The following is an 18526-nucleotide window of genomic DNA, read 5'->3' as shown; positions in this document are numbered from 1 at the left end:
GTTTTATTATCTGTCATACATATGCTTTAGAATTATAATGCAGAATTATGTCCAACCTTTAGACTTAGAAAAATTTGTTTACAAATTGTGGAAAAACTCAAAACATTCTAAGATCAAATCTGGACTCCACAGCTATTGGCTATATCATATGGAGGGAACTGCCTTCACTTCTCTGAACTTCAGTTTTCTTATATAAAATGGGAGTAACTAAACAAGATAACAGATGTTAACATACTGTAAAGGTGAAGATTATGTTCTTTGTGGTTAGTTAGAACCAACTAGTTCTATAGTTTTGGATGAGTTGTTTAATACCTCAAGGAGTCAGTTAAATGGTGGTATTCATTTAATAATTTAGTTCAAATATTAAACGGCAGTAATAGTATCTACTTCTTAGGCTGTTATGCATGGAGCACAGTATTATTATTCAAAACGTATTAATCAAAAATGTATTCAGTAAATGTTCTCTTTCATCCTTCTGTATGAGGAGAATAGTGCTAATTAAATTTCAGAATGAATTCTTCTGGAAAAATATAATACCTTATTAAAAATGCATGGGAATCAAGAACATTTAGAGCATCATGTGATCATGTGTAAGTGCTCTGTGATCACACTAGAAAAAAAAGTCAATGTTCTTAATTTCTCCCATTGCCCCAAGGAGGAAGAACATCTTTCCACCCTGAGGAAGATGTAGAGTGCAAGAGAAGTAAGCAGAGGTGGATTCTACCCATTCATCCTTGTGGAAGCACATGCAATTCGAGAAGATGAAGTGAGGAAGTGCATGCAGTACCTGGTCATCTCAGAGTCAGGGAGCAGGCCTAGGTGGTAGTGGGGGTAGGGAGCTGAGAGAAGGAAGCTTTTGTCACACTCAACAGGGGAATAGTGCCTGGGAGAAGCAGGCTTATCGCACAGTTTGTTCACAGTGCTGTAAACAGGTTCCGGAGGCCTGGTGATACAAGAGGCAGACAAAGAGATGCATGGTTAGCACACACACTAAACAACTGTGCAACTAACAGCATTTCACCATACTCAAAAGTGAACAACCCAAACAATGCCATGGACTTCATCAGGCCTGAGTTAAGAGTCTCTTTAGGAAACAGGTTCTCGGCTTAGGATTTAGAACTTCGGCTGACATGTGGCGTGACTGAAATCCATGTGTCAGATACCTCAGTAGAGTTACAATCAGCCTTTAAATGCTATATCTTTTTGGATAAGCCAGTCTGAAATGCCAGACTTTGGGATTCTCTGGCACGGCTCCTTCTTAAACTTGAATCTCATCTTTTTTTTTTTTCTTTTCTTAATTTTATTTATTTTTTATACAGCAGGTTCTTATTAGTTATCCATTTTATACATATTAGTGTATACACGTCAATCCCAATCTCCCAATTCATCTCACACACACACACCCCACTTTCCCCCCTTGTTGAATCTCATCTTAAATGTGAACTTCAGAGACCTTCCCCGACCACTTTGGCCGGGACACACTGTTACTTTTCACAGCACCTATTCATACTTCATAATATTTTTTCTCGGCATGAAATAATTTTTTTGTTTATTTTAAATTTTTATTGTCACTCTCACTACACCATAAATTCTATGAGGAGAGAGACTACGTTTATTTTGTTAACCACTTAAAATACAGTCTGGCACACAGTACATATTCTGTTAACTATTTGTTGACTGCATGTATGAATGAATAAATGAATACAACTTCCCACATTTATATTGCTTTTTTTTTTTTTTTTTTGGTGCCTTGCGGGGGTTGGCCTTACCCAGAATCTAATAGGTTATATGACCTGAGTGGTTCCTCCATATATTTATTTAGAGTTTGTCCCCCAATAATTGACTTCAGAAAGTTTTCTACAAAGAGGATAAGCATTTTAGTAAAATTTCTATTAAGTGAATTCATCTAGGGATACTGTAACATTATCTAAAATAGCAACATTGTTATAGCTGCTATTTACAGACATGCATAGTATGACTGGGTAAAATTTTCTACAATTTTTGGTCACAGATCCATGTAAAAACAAAGTCCTTGGTTATTAAAACAGTTTTTTCACAACTCTATTGGCCACTTTTTAAACACATGGTCTGAAATTACTACCAATACCTTTCCAATAAGGTAAGAATGGAAAGATCGGAACTTAAATGGAAGTACCACTGGCAGTCTGGGCCATGGACCCAGGAAGGGTAGGCTTAGCCGGGAAGGTAAGGAGCGTGTCAGGAAACCGGGCGATACCCATGAGGTCATACCCAGGGGAGGCAGAGAGCGCCCCTAAGGGCCACAAGACATCATGTTGGTGGTCGCGTGCCTGAACAAAAGCACAGGAAGTGAGGGCACAGTCTGTGTTTCTGTAGCTCTAGCTCCCAACATGGCCCCTAATGTATAACAGGTGCTCAGTCAATGCTTCCTGAACTGACTGAGGATGGAGAACAGGGAAGAAAGGAGGATAAACAAAGCATTAAAAACAAACTACCTAGTTTATAATATTACTGTGGCCAATCATGGCTTAGACATACTGTCTAGAGACTTGGATTCTTCTCTAACACAAAGCTTTCCACCACATGGAAAGAGATTCCTTGATCTGTTTATTTTGTATAACACAGTAGAAGGGCTGAGGAGTAGGCAGGAGGAATCTGGAGGCCTATTTTGTCCCCCAGAATAACTATCTCAGTGGTAAAATGAAGTACTTTGGCTTGTTCTATCCCAGTGGCTAACCCTGTAACATTTACAAGAAGAATTAAAGGTTTTTAAAATAAAAGAGCCAGACTTTTTTCTTACATTAGGGAATCTATTCTTAGGGAAGACAAGTGCTCCATTTTTTAAAAAATCTAGTAAGCTTGTAAATTTCTGTTTATCAATGATACATACACATAATTTATAATGGTAAACACCAGCCCTCAAAAAAGGCAGCAGCAAAATCATTCTTAAAAAGTTTTTTGTTTTTAAATCAGTTCTTATAAGTAATTCACACTGTGGGAAGTAATGTAAAAGGAAAGATACTTTTAGTTAGCCACTGAAACACATCTTTTAAAATAGTCAGATTGACTATTGTTTGATTTGGGGGGGAGGGGGTCTGTTTTTGCTTTGTTGATATAATCAGCTGTATGAAGATTAATGTACATTTCCCATAGTTTTAGAGACAGAAAGACTCATGATTCTGGTTAAAGTTGCCTTGGGAGATCACAGTCTTATTTGTACCTAAAATGTGTTGTCTACACAAAAATTCAGCTTGGAAAAAGCTTTGTATTAATAGGCTGCATAAATATGAATTAAATAAGAAATGAAGAGGCATGCATGAGCTCTATGGGGATAATTCTGGGTAGGTTATCACAAGAGGACCTGCTATTATTCTCCAATTTTTCCACGCTGAAATAGAGCCACTGTGGCAGAGATGGCTGGATTGCTTCCCAAACATTAATTTTTCCTATTTCTTATTTCTTAACCTTTTTTCTTATTAATAGATATCAACTTTTTCATTGGGTACTTTTCCTGTAATAAAGACTTTATTTCTCAGCCTTGTAGGTGGATGTGGTTGTGGGATTCCTGAGATGGCTGCTTAAAGGGAAGCTACTTTAGCTGAGACCCCTGCAATTGTATTCTCTCCCATGTCCTCCCTCTGCTGACCTGGAACCCAGATATGATGGTTGGAGCTTCATGGTTGGAGCTTCACACTGGACCATGAAGCAACCTTGAGAATGAAGGCAAATGATACAGATTGTAGAGCATAATGGTAGAGCTTGTGCCACTGATGACATGGAGTGATACTATACCAACTCTGGACTACCTACTTTGGATATCTTCTTTGTATAAAAATAAACTATCTTGTTTAAGCGAGTGTAATTTTTTGTTATATAAATAGGACTTAATATTAACAGATATACTCCTACAAAATGTAAGACTGATCATCTAATACAAAGAAATAACTACAGATAGGGCCTACCATAAGGTACTAATACATTTAACTCTATCAGAAGTCCAAATAACACTTTCTTTGTACAGAGAAAAATTTAAAGAATGTTATTTTCTGACTGTATAATTTAGAACCCCTGGCTGTTTAGAGAACCCACTGAATCTTTATTTAAAAAATACATATATAAAATGGTAGCTGAAGTGTCCATCGACAGATGAATGGATAAAGAAGACGTGGCACATATGTTACATCAGTGGAATATTACTCAGCCATAAAAAGAAATGAAATTGAGTTATTTGTAGTGAGGTGGATGGACCTAGAGTCTGTCATACAGAGTGAAGTAAGTCAGAAAGAGAAAAACAAATATTGTATGCTAACACATATATATGGAATCTAAAAAAAAAAAAAAAATGGTTCTGAAGAACCTAGGGGCAGGACAGGAATAAAGACGCAGATGTAGACAATGGACTTGAGGACACGGGGAGGGGGAAGGGTAAGCTGGGACGAAGTGAGAGAGTGGTATGGACTTATATACACTACCAAACGTAAAATAGATAGCTAGTGGGAAGCAGCCGCATAGCACAGGGAGATCAGCTCAGTGCTTTGTGACCACCTAGAGGGGTGGGATAGGGAGGGTGGGAGGGAGACACAAGAGGGAGGAGATATGGGGATATATGTATATGTATAACTGATTCACTTTGTTATAAAGCAGAAACTAACACACCATTGTAAAGCAATTATACTCCAATAAAGATGTTAAAAAAAAAAAATGGTAGCTGATCTAAACTGCCAGCCCAGGGCCTAAGAATAAAGGAATCAATGACTTCCTTGAGGCCATAGAACACTGTCATGGTGATGTCATTTCAGTAACGTTGCACTTTCTGCCTAAAGAGCTTATTCAATTTTCTCAGTCTGCTGTTGTCTCCACAGACCAAGAAAATGATGTTACCAATTTTCTTCTAGTCTTCTTACCTTGGTAGCACTATATTTTGAGACAAAGTATCAGAATCAAAGCTGGCTAATACATACATACCTTAAGAAAAAAAAAATCCTACCTGTATTGTACTCATTTAAATTAGGGAAAACATTTTAGTCTCTGAACTCTACAATAAATTCAAGACAAAAAAAAAAAAAACGAGGTCCAGCACACTATTCAGTGCTGAACTTGTGAGCCTTTTACCTATATTTTTTGGAACCATTTTATGACCAAAATATTATTTCACAACTCACATGTTTAGAAGATTTGGTGTTTGGGGCAGGCTTAAATATCTTGGATTTTAGAAAGTCACTTCCAGATTGTTTCATAGTGGATTGATTCTTTGCCTAAGCTTAATTACTCTTGATTCAAAGTTTTATCAAACTCAATCAAAAGAGATACAGCTACTCATACTGCAGGCTTATTTTTACCTATCACTCAGCTTTGATTCCTTTTCTGTTTTTTTTGCATGTTATCTTGTACAGTCACTGGCTAAAGAGTAGACATATGAAATCCAGTTTCTTTTCTTGATTGTGAGAACACTTGATATCTCAGAAGATGGGTAGATGAAAAAACACCAAAACATGACAAAACACTTGACAGGCTTGACAAAGACTTCTTGAAACACTGACGAAGTCCTCATGCAACCGAACAACTACATTAAAAATATCAGCGAGAATCTCCTTTTACGTGACATAAAAATGGGGTTCACATTTGAAGGTTTCTGTCTGCTAGCTTTATTACAGTCCTAGAATTCTATTATGTGTTACGTACTATACCAGCCACAGTAAAATATCCAGTAACTACTACTACTGTCTGAACGTAGGAAATGGCACATAGTAGGTACTTTAGAAATGTCCCTTTGAATGAATGGATGGAGATGTATATCTATAGGTATAGATGTAGATTTTTTTTATAAACATTCTCCACTGAGAGAAATGAAGAAAGACTTCTGGCATTTTCAAGAAGCCCTAAGTTATTCTGAATCGCCTAACTAGGTTTAAAATTTTTAGACCATCATTAACTACAGGTTAGATGACAGAAGGACAGAAACTCCAAAACTGTCAGGAACTGACAGGTTTTTTTCTTTTTAAAAAATTTCTTAATGATCTCAAATTACTTCTTTATTTCAATACTAGGAACTGACAGCTTTAAATACTGGGTGTGCACAGTTTATCAACTCTCAGAGGGATGGGCTTCATGTATGTGCAAGTCTGGCCACAGCAATGCCTGCTCTCACTTCCTGTGAGAGTCACCCCACAAGCTCGGGGCCCCTCAAAGGCTTCTCAGCCTTGAGTTCCATAAAGCCTAATGCCAGCAGACAGCATCCTTAGTATTTCCCTGCAGTTATATTCTCTGTGACCTCTCTGCCAGACAGACAAGAAACGACAACTTATGAGCTGTCACGGGGATCTGGGTGGCAAGAACAGATGTCACCATCACTTCCAACGTATGCAGTAAAGAAGTGTCACAGGGAAAGCCAGACACAATTGAAAGGGCCTGTTTATCCCATTGCAAACCTCCAGAGTAGCCTAGGTCAGAAGGTAATGAATATGGAAATCCAATCCAAGGTACCTACTGGCTCTCTTCATTTTGTGGATGCCGCCAGAAGGGGGGAAAGGTAGTTAGAGATATTAGTGTAATCTCTAAGTGAATTTATAAACAAATCATTTATCTTGCTGTCCACTTATCAGGGGCCATGGATAAATGGCTTTGTAGTCTCCAGTGCTGAGCCATCAGCATTTATTTGCATATCTATGGGTTTATAATTGCAGGCTCTTATAGCATATAATTAGCACACCCTGGCCCTTGGTGATCTTTCTTTTCTCGGAACACCATTAGCACTTGCAATTTGTTCTGCTTTCTGGGGGCAGTTTCAATTGCTAGCCCACAATGCTGGTGTATTAGAGGCAGGTGCTTCACCTAACCCTATTCTAAGGAAAATTACCTTGCCTGCAACTGCTCCTTCCCATTTGCTCCACTTGACTCCAACCCAACTCAGTCCCCTCCCTAGCCAAAGCTGCTCGGACCAGGACTGGACCCCTGACTCTGCAACCACGGCTCGTACGGTAGTGCTCAAAAAAGTCAACGCCAATTAGATACTCCTATGGAAAGTGAATAAAGGAGCAGGAAATAATTGTAAACTGGTAGCAGAAGGGAAAGATGCAGACAGGTATAGGGTAGCTGTAGCTGTGTCCATTAATTATAGAGCACCAAATTTTGTTGTGAAAAGTATCTAGCAGTTTCTTGAATCCAAAATAACGGTCTGGGTTCATTTTTTAAGAGGGCTATTAAGGCTCATGCTACTGAACTTCTCTGCTGGTTCCCATATGACTTGAGTTGTATAATGAAAATCAACTATCACATACCGTATTTCCTTACTGGAGCTTAGGTCAGATCTTTTGTTTGCAATCGAAAGAGTGAAAATGAAACAGGTACTTTGTTTTCATTGTCCTTTTCAGATCACCTCAATTAGACTATGCCGCTCAAAAAAAAAAGACAAATGCTTGAACCTGAGACCAATACCATGCTGATCCTGTCTTTAAAATTTTGTTCACTTTGCATTACTTTTATTTTCTAAAAGACTGTATCAAAATATTATTATCTAAATTACTGAGTTTTCTGGTACCCCCCTGAAATGTTGCACCTGACCTGTGTGTTTCACTTGCCACACCCTAACTCCCAGCCCTGCACCAGAGACGAGTTAAATACAGCGATGATGACGACAGTGATGGTGACTGTAAATACTCATCTGTATGGCACCTGAAGATAGGAGGTCAAAGGAATGTGACTCGTTTCTCTGAGAGGTACAGGAAGAGTGACTCACTTTACTGAGTTTTCCATGTCTCCATTAAAGGTACTGCTCTCAAAGTCCTCAGGCCATCTCAGGCAGGGTTCTCACCTCATTATACTGTCATATTTGGTGCACTGGGCTCTTTCCTTCTCTAGACTATTAGCTCATAGAGGATCAGGACCAAATCTCATCTATCTTTGTTTCCCCATAGCTTCCATGAGCATAAGAAGGTATGAATGAAGCACTGTCATAGAAAGGGACTAGAGCTGTAATAAAAAAAAAAAACATGATCAGTACTTTTAATTCTCTCTTCCTGAGCTAGAACTCAGGAAGAGCCTAAAATTGCAGTAGGAAGGATTTGGGTTATGTATTTGTATGCCTTTCACCATAAATCTCTCTGTCATATAGACTGAGATGGATAAATCTGTATACCATTCAGTTTCTCCAACCCTCATCCTGCTGTGACCTTCCTTGGCTGCCCTAAACGGGCAGGGAGCATCCAGCCCCATGCACTACCTTAGCAGGACATAGACCCAAACTGCCTTAATGGTGGCAGTTGGTTGGCCGAGGGCTTGGATGCCTAAGCATCTAGAATACTGCCTGATGTAATTTGGAGAAAAAGATGTTTAAACCTTAAGAGCGTGCCTCAGACTCTTCTTTATAAATAATACATTGCTTTTTGAGCAAAGGATTTGGAGAAGGAAGCATAAGAGGATTGAATTTCAGACCTGGGCTAATAGGTCTTAAGCACAGAATTTTGGGAAGCCTAAAAGTAATTAGGGGATAAAAGAGAATATCGGATCAAGGCGTGAACTACGTGGCTCAACACATGAACTTGACATTATAATGATAAGGATTAAGGAAGAGGCTGATTTCTCTTACACTTGAAGCAGAAAAGTGTTAGCCATTTGGCGAAGGTACTCTCAGGAACTTAAAGTCTGATATAGAGCGATCTGGAGAACAGATTGGTCTAGATGATTTGTAAGAGCCCATTCATCCCCTTAATTCTAGCATCATCAGATTGGGCCCCCAAAGACTTTTACCACTGGGGCCCTTGGAGTAGACGCCCATTGGTACCACACTCATGTAACTTTCACAAAACTTAGCTTCCTCATTTTAATGATACTAAAAAACCTCTGTAGACCGGCAAAGCTGTGAATTGTAAAATTCTACACAGGAGTAAATTCTTATGAAGCAGTGTGGTGAGTGCAAAGAAACATAGCTAGGTTTGGATTCTGGTTCTCCGAATTCTACCCTGTGTGAACTGCTGTTTCTTCACTTCTCTCAGCCTCAGCATCCTCATTTGTAAAGTGGGCACAGCAATACCAGCCTGAGGGTGGCTGTGAGAAATAGAGGAAGAATGCACCTAAAGCACCGAGCTCAGTGCAGGGCGCTCACTGCGACGTCATCAAACAGCAGCCATGTTATCTCGATTATTACCCTCAGGCACTCACACTGCAGAGAAGCAAAGCCTCTGAGAAAGCTGCTCTCACTTTATTATAATGTGGAGGGAAGTAACCATCAGTGGTTTTCAGTATCACAAAAGGCACTGGCTAATAGTGCCTTCTAAAGGCTCACTTTTGCTCCTGATTCTAAAGGCAACTGATCCTGTATCAGAGCCACATGAGGGGGATGTTCACTTTCTCTGAGCTCCTCAATTATTTTCTTTGCCTTTAACAAGACATCATCCCCAACCCTAACCCCAAATTTATGCCTGCACCTTCATAATGATTTGCTTTCCTGTGTGGCTCACAGCTGCGGTGTCATAGCAAACTGTTGGGCCATGAGTAATTTGTTATTAATAATAGTCATGTACCATAATCTATAACTATTTACTCTTTAAAAACAGAAATTAGGATGGAATCCCCATTTTCTCTATATAAACATCACTCTCAGTTATATTTTACTATGCTTATTGAGGAGAGAAATGGCAGACCATTTAAAGTTATTTTAAAAGTTTTGCATTATTAAGTGTTTTATTTCCTCAAAAGAATGTTTGGGTTTCAGCAAAATTGGCCCCTTTTATGACAGTGGGTTATAAATGGTTCATGAGTGTTTTATTGGAATAAGATGTTGAAAGTCGATGACCTTGACAACGATGACTATTAACAGGCATATTTCCAAAGAATGAGGAATCACAGTACTGTGGTATTGGGTGAATGTGTCCAGCTACAACAGTATTTTTGTGGCATTCTGAAAGATGTTGAAACAAATATGATCTAAGACACCAGATCAGTACGGCCAGACCAAGGCCTTTGAGACATGGATTTGAATTGTTGGAGGAACGTTTAATATGTCCTGTTGTAGTGTTTAAACTCTTTTATTCTTTGTAAACCTACTTTTAAAGATTAAAAAAAAATTTTTAAACTGACCTCATGGAATAAAATATAAATCTACAGAAAAAAATCAGGTTAATAGTTACATAGCATCTTGATGGAAAAGAAAATATTAAGCATAGGATAAATAGAAGAAATCACATAAAAGATGAGAGATTTGACTACATAAAATGTAAAGCTACGGAAGTAAAAAAAACCTTATAAACAAGAAACAAGCTGGGGAAACATCTACTCAAATATATTTATCAATATTTTAAAGATGTTCCTACAACTCAATAAGAAAGAACACAAACTTTCAATAGAAAATAGAGGCTGTACCGCATGGCACAGGGATATCGGCTCGGTGCGTTGTGACCGCCTGGAGGGGTGGGATAGGGAGGGTGGGAGGGAGGGAGACGCAAGAGGGAAGAGATATGGGAACATATGTATATGTATAACTGATTCACTTTGTTATAAAGCAGAAACTAACACACCATTGTAAAGCAATTATACCCCAATAAAGATGTTAAAAAAAAAAAAAAGAAAAAAAAAGAAAATAGGGGCTGCTAGTGCCCCATCACAAAAGAGGAAATAAAAATGACAAACAGACACACAAATATAAATGTTTAACCTCAGCAGGAATAAAAATAATACAAATTAAATGATACTCCCCCTTTGCCTGTTTAAAAATAACAAAGGATTTTCAAATCGATAAATCATTATTTAGTTGTGGTATGGTAAGATAGACACTCATATTGCTGGTGCTATGAAGTGTAAAACCCCCTTAAAACACCTCAAGAAAGCAATTTGGCAATATATTTCAGGAGTTTTAGAAATAATCCTGCCCTTTGTTTCAGCAATTCTACCTCCTGTGTGCAATCTTAAGAAGAGAAAAAAAAAAGTGAATAAAGGCTTCCACAGAAAGTCTTTGTGGTCTGTTATAAGAGCAAAACAGAACAAAAGGAAACAATCAAAGTGTCCAACAAAGAGATAAAGGTATAGAATATAAGATATATCCCCATGTTTAGTTATTAAAGTTAATATTCATGAAAAATTGTAATGATACAGGAAAATATTTTATTGGAGTACAAAATTATATATGGGGTTGTCGGGGAATGGGAAGTGAGAACACCTAATTCTCTTACCACTTGGGAAAGAGATTTGAACTGAGATGTGAAAGAAACCACAGGGGAAAGTAGGATTCAGGTGCAGGGCGGGAGTGGGATGAAAGAGGGCTTTCTAGGAAGTGGTAATACACAGCACGTGCAAAGTTAAAGGGGAATCTGAGAACAAGCCCCATTTAGGGAATTTGTTAAAGGCTTGAGTAGGAGACAGACTTGAGAAGATGGGCAGGTCTTGCACACAACTATAATATTCAAAGGCGATGGGAAGCCATGGAGATTAGTGGGCACTGAATGCAATTAAATGAGTTTAATCATTTTGACTGTTCATTTGCATATTCATTCATTCATTTCATAAATATTTACCAAAGGCCTCCTCTGTACCAGGCCCAGAGAGAGGTACTAGATATATATAGATTAGTGACTAAGATAAAATGTTCCCTCTGTCATTGAGCAAACTTTTTTTGGCAAGGAAATCTGATTGCAAGGAACAGCGACTTATTTGAGCTACTTCAAGTAGTAGGACATATGCACATGGCAACTCAGAAAAAGCTGAACTGGCAGAGATGAGGAAGGGTGAGATCCGATGAGCTGGATCTTTATTCCAGAGCTTTCCCTTCAAGAGGACACCTTTCCTCTCTGTGCTATTTCCTTCTTCTCTCTCTACTCACCACTTTTGTTAACTGACAGTTTAGAAATGAGATACTCTCTACCTCACAGTTTCTGCTTGCTCTTAGCTTATGCTTCCTAATAACATCAACTTGCACATGACTCATGATGGACCCTCTGGCCTCCTTTACATCATTAACTATTAGCTTCTCCTTTCACTTACAGTTGCTCACTTGGCCTATTTTTTAATGAAAAATTCTTAAGAGAGAATTTGACAGACCTAGTTCACTTTTTTGAGTAAAGCACATTATTGGTCACTGGCTAGCTTCTAAATTGGCCTCCTTTGGGTCAAGTACACACTCAGTCCTTTCGGGTCTGGCTGGGGGGTGAGCCACCCGATCCTTTTGGGTCTGCCCTTTTGGCAGAGCTGTAGGCGGGGCACAACCATTTGAGGTAAGCTGGGCATCCCACTGGTATTCTAAGGTTTGGCCTGTGGAGTAACTACCCACATCTTCATATTCTCAGCCAGGTCTGTTCAAAGGTGGTATAAAGAAAGCAGAACCATTCCTTTGGGAGAAACATTTGGAAACAACAGAAGAGTTTGAACAATAGAAAAATATGGGGAACATCACATTCCCCCCTGCCTCCAATAAGGTCCAAAGCTTAATATCTCACTAGGGTTTCTCTCTGTTTATCATGGTATTAAAACATAATATTGCAAAATGAAAACTCTACCTCTACAACAATAATTTTCTTTCCTCAGAGGCTCCAAGATGATTTCTATCTGTGACGCTGCAACTAAAGGTTTCTAAATCAGATTAGGTCTTGAGTTTTAAAATTCACACCTACGTATGAATTTCTGAATATGTTTAGCTCAATCATATCTTCTAAAACAGAATGCGATATGTTAATTCAACTATATACTTCTGTATGTCGAGTTTACATTATTCATACTGACTCTAGGGGAGAAAACCCCTTATGCCTTTAACTGAATGAAAGCTCAAGTGGAGTATAAGAGCAGCTCCCTTGGAGGAAAGATAATGTTCAAATATACGCTCTACTTATCAACAGGAAGGATGAACTGGCTTTAACCAAATCCCTTAAATGGGTTTCTTTTCCGTCCTTTAGGAAATGGTACATTTTCCTCTATTTCATGCAGCTGTTGTCATTTACTCTTTTGGGTCTGTTACTGCCGGCAGGTTATGAAGACTGTCTGGTAGCCAGGAAGGAAGGATAAGACATCCATAAGAACAAAAGATTGCTGCCCTCTTTCCAGAGGATTGCACTTCTAAAATCGGATAAAGAGATAGCCTGAGGTCATAAGTTATCTTGAGTTGATGGTTCACAGGCAACTAAAATTTACATTGATTGGTCCTTTCTTCCAGCCATATATTTTAGGAAGTTCCTGTGAATGTATGTATAACTTGTTCCTGGTTTCTAGCAGGGTCTCAATCCTACTTTCTCCATAAAGTCTCTGAAGTTTATGGAGGCGGATTGCAGACTTTTCTCTCTTCAAAACTCCTATATAGTGTATTCTTTATGATTGCCACTTCGTTTTGTACTCTGAGTATTTTAAATAATAATAACAACAACAATATCATCAACATCTACTTACAAATACCTCGGGAACTTACTGTGAGGCAGGCATTGTGCTACATATGCTTTATATATCATATGTTATGTAATTTACCCATTAATTCTAAGGCATATATAATACTATTATCTGCACGACTTAGCAGTACCTTGCCTCTTCTCACAGAGCTGACCTGTTAGTGGTAGGGATGCGCTTTGAATCCAGGTCGCCTAGTTGCAAAGCCTGGGTATGTAACCATTATGTTTTATTTTAAAAAATTCTCTGTCTAGCATATACTTTCCCTCAAGGGTCTAATTATATTTCTCGGTCATCCTGGCAATTATAGCTCCTATTTTAAAGGCAGTAGAGAATAGAACAAAGAGAGCAAGCTGTGAGTCTGACTGTCTAGATTCAAGTTCCAGCCTCATTACTTAGAAACCATGTGATCTTGGGCAATTTGTTTAGCTCTGTGCCTCAGTTTCTTCTCTTGTGATCAGGAATAGTGCCTACCTCTTAAGGCCTGATGAGTATTAGACGGAATGATGCTTGAATAGCACTTAGCACAGCGCCTAACTGGCACTTAGTAAATGTCATGATTGCCACAGACTTTTTTTTTTTTTAGCGGTTCGCGGGCCTCTCACTGTTGTGGCCTCTCCCAGTGCGGAGCACAGGCTCCGGACGCGCAGGCTCAGCGGCCATGGCTCACGGGCCCAGCCGCTCCGCGGCATGTGGGATCTTCCCGGACCAGGGCACGAACCCGTGTCCCCTGCATTGGCAGGCGGACTCTCAACCACTGCGCCACCAAGGAAGCCCTGCCACAGACATTTAAACAAGAAATCTGGCAGTCGGGTACCCAGTTTATACATCCATCTTTAGTCCCTTTTGTGGATGTGAATTCATTCTTAAGAGTTGATTTCCTCTTATGATGACAAAACCATGTTTCTGGCCATGCTTAAGATTGCCAGATTTAGCACATCAAAATACAGGATGCTCAGTTAAATGTGAATCTCAGGTGAACAATGAATCATTTTTAATATAAATGTGCTAATATTGCATAGGACATATTTATACTGAAAACTGCTCATTGTTTATCATAGTTGAAATCCAGTGTTTAAATTCAAATTTAAATGGGCATCATTATTTTATCTGGCAGCCAGATGGCCCTTTGCCTTGCAAGCTCTCCACTGTGTCGCCAGGATTCTGCCTTCCAGCATATACATTCACACTGTGGTATAATTTACTTGTTTACTCTGAGTCCCATTTTGGTTTGGTGCATTCTTTTAAGTCAGAAAATGTTCTTAATTTATTTTTGTATTCCCAGTATTCAATGCTATATCTCTATACCTATGCCCGAATTCATATCTATACTCAAATCTACACATAAGCTGGAGACAGATAATAGTTAAATAAAAATTTGATCTAGATCATATTATATATATTATTATGCAGCTGTTTTTATTTAAAAAATTTAAATTGTATGTTAGACATCCTTCCAAGTCAGTACACACAGCACCATCTATCTTTTCTCTCATAGGTGCAAAGACCTTCTTTATACATCAGTGGCAGTGGTATAAACTGCTGAATTTATGACCCAGAAATCCCACTTCCAGGAATGTGTCCTACAAAATTGAGTACAATAGGTATACACAGAATGTCATGGTTGCAAAGTCGTAAAAGCAAAACACTGGAAAAAACATGTATGGTCATCAGTATTGAACGGACATGTAAGTATTAAAAACATTGCCATGGAAACAGATTTGGTGACATGAAAAGATATTCACAACATATTATTAAATGAAGAGTGCAGGTTAAAATAGTATATATGCAGTTTAATCCAATTTTTGTAAATAATAAAAAACATAAAGTATGATCTCAATTTTATATAATAGATACTGAGAAAAAAAGAGTCTGGAAGCATATGTCAGGGAATTTACTGAATATCATGTCTGGGAAATACATCTACATAACATTTTTATTTTCTCTCAATATTGCATGTTTTCTAAATAACTTTTAAATGATTTTAAAAAGCGTTTATCGTGTCAGCTGAGAGATAAAAAGCCATAAATCTGCATATGTAGTATGAGGCCAATTCTGTGAGAGGTATATCTCTATGCCTATATGTAGGTTTGGAAAAGTCACTGAAATGTTAACAGTGCTTTCTCTGAGTGGTGGAATTATAGGCAATGTTGATTTTCTTATTTTCCCATATTTTAAAATTATTAAAAATTTTTTCTTTTATTCCAGAGGACTATTAGAGATTTGTATTGGGTCTTGTTCAATTCAGCCCCAAAGATCTACATATTCTCAAACAACAGAAATGGAAAATATACATTTTCCCATTATAGGGCTAATTTTTATTTAATAATGAGTAACTTTTATTTCTGTATGATGTATAGGTACTAACAAGTTATTATAAGAGTGGTAATGTAGCATTATGAAAACTGGTTATGACTAACAGCATGGCTTAATGGATATCACCATATTTGTTATTTAAATTTGTCAGAATCTCATATGTCTTGAGTTATACAAATATATTCAATATTAAGACGATTACACCGAGAATCCATCCCCATCCTCAAGCCAATGAACTTGCTGCTGGGACTCTGGCTGGACCTCCCCCTGCTTTGCACTCCTTGTCCATAAATACAGCCCATCCCTAATCCTCAAGGGACTCACTGGAGCTGGTTCACAGCATGTGTTTCTTAATTGCAGTTCCTCTACTCTTCCTGAATAAACTCAATTTCTGGTCATTTGAAAAAATAAAAAATAAAAACACTTAAAAAAAAGATTACAGTTAAGGTTTAGTCTACTTCAGGGAAATTATGTGTTAACTAGGATCCTTTTATAGAAATGATGACAATTAAAACACATTTACAGCAACTGTAGTCTTTTTACTAATGCATCTACTCATTCATTTAACATATACTTACACACTTAGAAACCATACAGGGAGGCTATGGACATGGTGGAAAGAACATGAGCTTTCAGACTACAAAATCTGGGTTTGAATTCTGTTCTTCCACTTACTTAGCTGTGTGACTCTGGGGAAATTACTTAAATTGAATCTTGGCTGCCTTATCTAGAAAATGCTTTACCTTAAGCCCTACCTTATAGGATTGCTAGGAGATTAAATGAGATGCAATATACAAAGCCTTAAATAATCACTGCCATATGGTAGGAGCTCAATAAATAACTATATTTGTGTTCTATTTTTATGTATGAATCTAGATGATGTGGAAGATAAAAATCCGATCCAACATAGATTCTTCTCTCAAGCATCACTTTGTCTTAGAGAGATGATGTGCGTATGCGTGTGCCTGTGTGTGTGTTTAATCAAATAAGGCTAAAACCAGCTACGTGTGATGGCGGGGAAGGATAGACTGTCTTGGGAATTCAAACGAAGAGGAAATGATATCCTGCAGAAAGAAGCAGGAACAATCTTATGAGGAGGCATCATTGGAGCTGGGACGAGAAAAATGGATAGTATTTGGACATGTGAAAATAAGGATGGCGATGGCTAAGGGAAGCATATGTTTGGTCGAGTGTTGCAAGAGCAGTCAGGGAGGCTGGTAAAGCTAGTTATCTGGTTAAGCTGGTTGGAGCATGGGGGCACGAAGGGGAAAAGTGGAAGATATGTCTGAAAATATGGCAATGCACAGCATATGAACCCATTTATAGCAGAGTTTCTATTTTAATAGACAAAATAAACTCCCTCAAATCTTGGGATTAGGTATATTTGAAGAATTTTATGAATATTTAATATTCTAGGTGGTAACACATTTTAGTGAAACACAAACCAAGTTTGAGTCCCAACTCTCCTACCTATCAGCTGTGCAGATTTAGTCAAGTTACCTCATCTTTCTGATTCTCAGTTCTGCACAATTGTGATAGATAGTACATGACAGGACTATTGTGAAAATAAACAGAAAAAAAAAGTATCCAAATGACTTATCAGAATGCTTGACATTGGCAGAACTCAGCCAATATTAATTGCATTCCCTACAGTCACCAGACTATTCTCATCATTTCCCAAACCTCCCCTCCCTCCCTGCCAAACACATTTTTGGGATAATCATACCGACGGACCTCTTGTTCATGCTCTGAGGAATTTTAAATAAGAGATCTCTCCTTGTATGCTGTTGTCCAAGGTATTTCCAGCAGGCTGAGTAAGAGCACAAAACACCCAGAGGGATGAGATAATCGGCACTGAAGTCCATCTGCAAAGAGGACTCCTGGCCAATAAGGAGGATCTAGACAGGACTGCTTCTTTTGGGAAATCCCAACTAGACCAGTACATCCAATGGAAGCAAAAGCTGCTTTTAAATGAACTACTGAAATGAAGATACAGCAGTGAAACCGGATGGAGGAGATTTTTCTTTTTCTTTTTAAGATTATCAATAGAGTGGAGGCTTCCATCTACCATATCTAACCAATCTGGAAGACATTCAGCAGAAGGGAGAAAATTTAGAATGATACATTCTGATCACAACTAAGATGGATATCATGCAGCAAACTACACGAGGGTCATAATAAAGAAAGAGACAGTGAAAAGTAATGGTCAGAGCATCAAAGAGCCAGTGGACTTCATAGGTTTTCAGTTTAGTTCAGGACACCTCAGTGCCAGCAAGGTGGAATGCAGAATATAGAGCTTAAAAGTCATTCCATAATCTTCTCTTTTGTCTTCATATGAAATATTTTGATAAATCTACATGACTTTCCTGAGCTTTGGAATTGAATTTTGAGCTTTGGAATTGAATTTTGGGGATAGCGGGGTAGGGAAGGAAAATGGTTGAATATAAGTTTATTATGAATAGCAGAGAATCCCTATTTCTCAGTCACTGTTTGGTCACATACATCACCACCTTTAATCCTCATAGCAACAGACTTTCACAGTGGATATTACCTAGAGTTTTTGGATAAGGAAACTGAGGCTCAGCGAGGATAAGGTGGTACCATGAGGGAGCGGTCAAAACGTGATTTGAAGGCAGGTCTCTCTGACTCCAGGGTTCACTATGCAATATTTCACTGAAGGATACTAAGTGGGAAAATGTAAAGCAAAATAAGAATTGCCAACAGTGTATGTGGTAGTTGTCTGCATTGTTGAATCTCTTGTATTTACTGAAGCATCTAGATCAATGGGTTCCTATAAGAAGCTTGTAGTTACACACAAGAGACTCAAGGTATAGGTGGCAGCCTAATGGGGGTACGGAAATTGGATTAGAAATCT

General features: G+C 38.3%; 1 protein-coding gene across 11 annotated transcripts in view; it reads right to left on the bottom strand.

The window, feature by feature from the left end:
• The window catches only part of DLG2 (discs large MAGUK scaffold protein 2), a 928219-nt gene that overhangs the window by 481670 nt on the left and 428023 nt on the right, over positions 1–18526 (bottom strand). For 7 of the 11 annotated variants that reach the window (XM_065883319.1, XM_065883310.1, XM_065883311.1 and 4 more), the window contains exon 9: positions 788–943. The exons of the other annotated variants lie outside the window; for them this stretch is intronic. In XM_065883319.1, coding sequence (XP_065739391.1) covers positions 788–943 — 156 coding nt within the window. The remainder of the gene's footprint in view (positions 1–787; positions 944–18526) is intronic. 11 annotated transcript variants of the gene reach the window in all.

The sequence above is a fragment of the Phocoena phocoena genome, chromosome 8 (genome assembly GCF_963924675.1).
Source record: "Phocoena phocoena chromosome 8, mPhoPho1.1, whole genome shotgun sequence".
In the NCBI taxonomy this organism is placed as follows: domain Eukaryota; kingdom Metazoa; phylum Chordata; class Mammalia; order Artiodactyla; family Phocoenidae; genus Phocoena; species Phocoena phocoena.
Note: the sequence above shows the minus strand (reverse complement) of the source record. Positions and strands in the feature narration are given on the sequence as shown.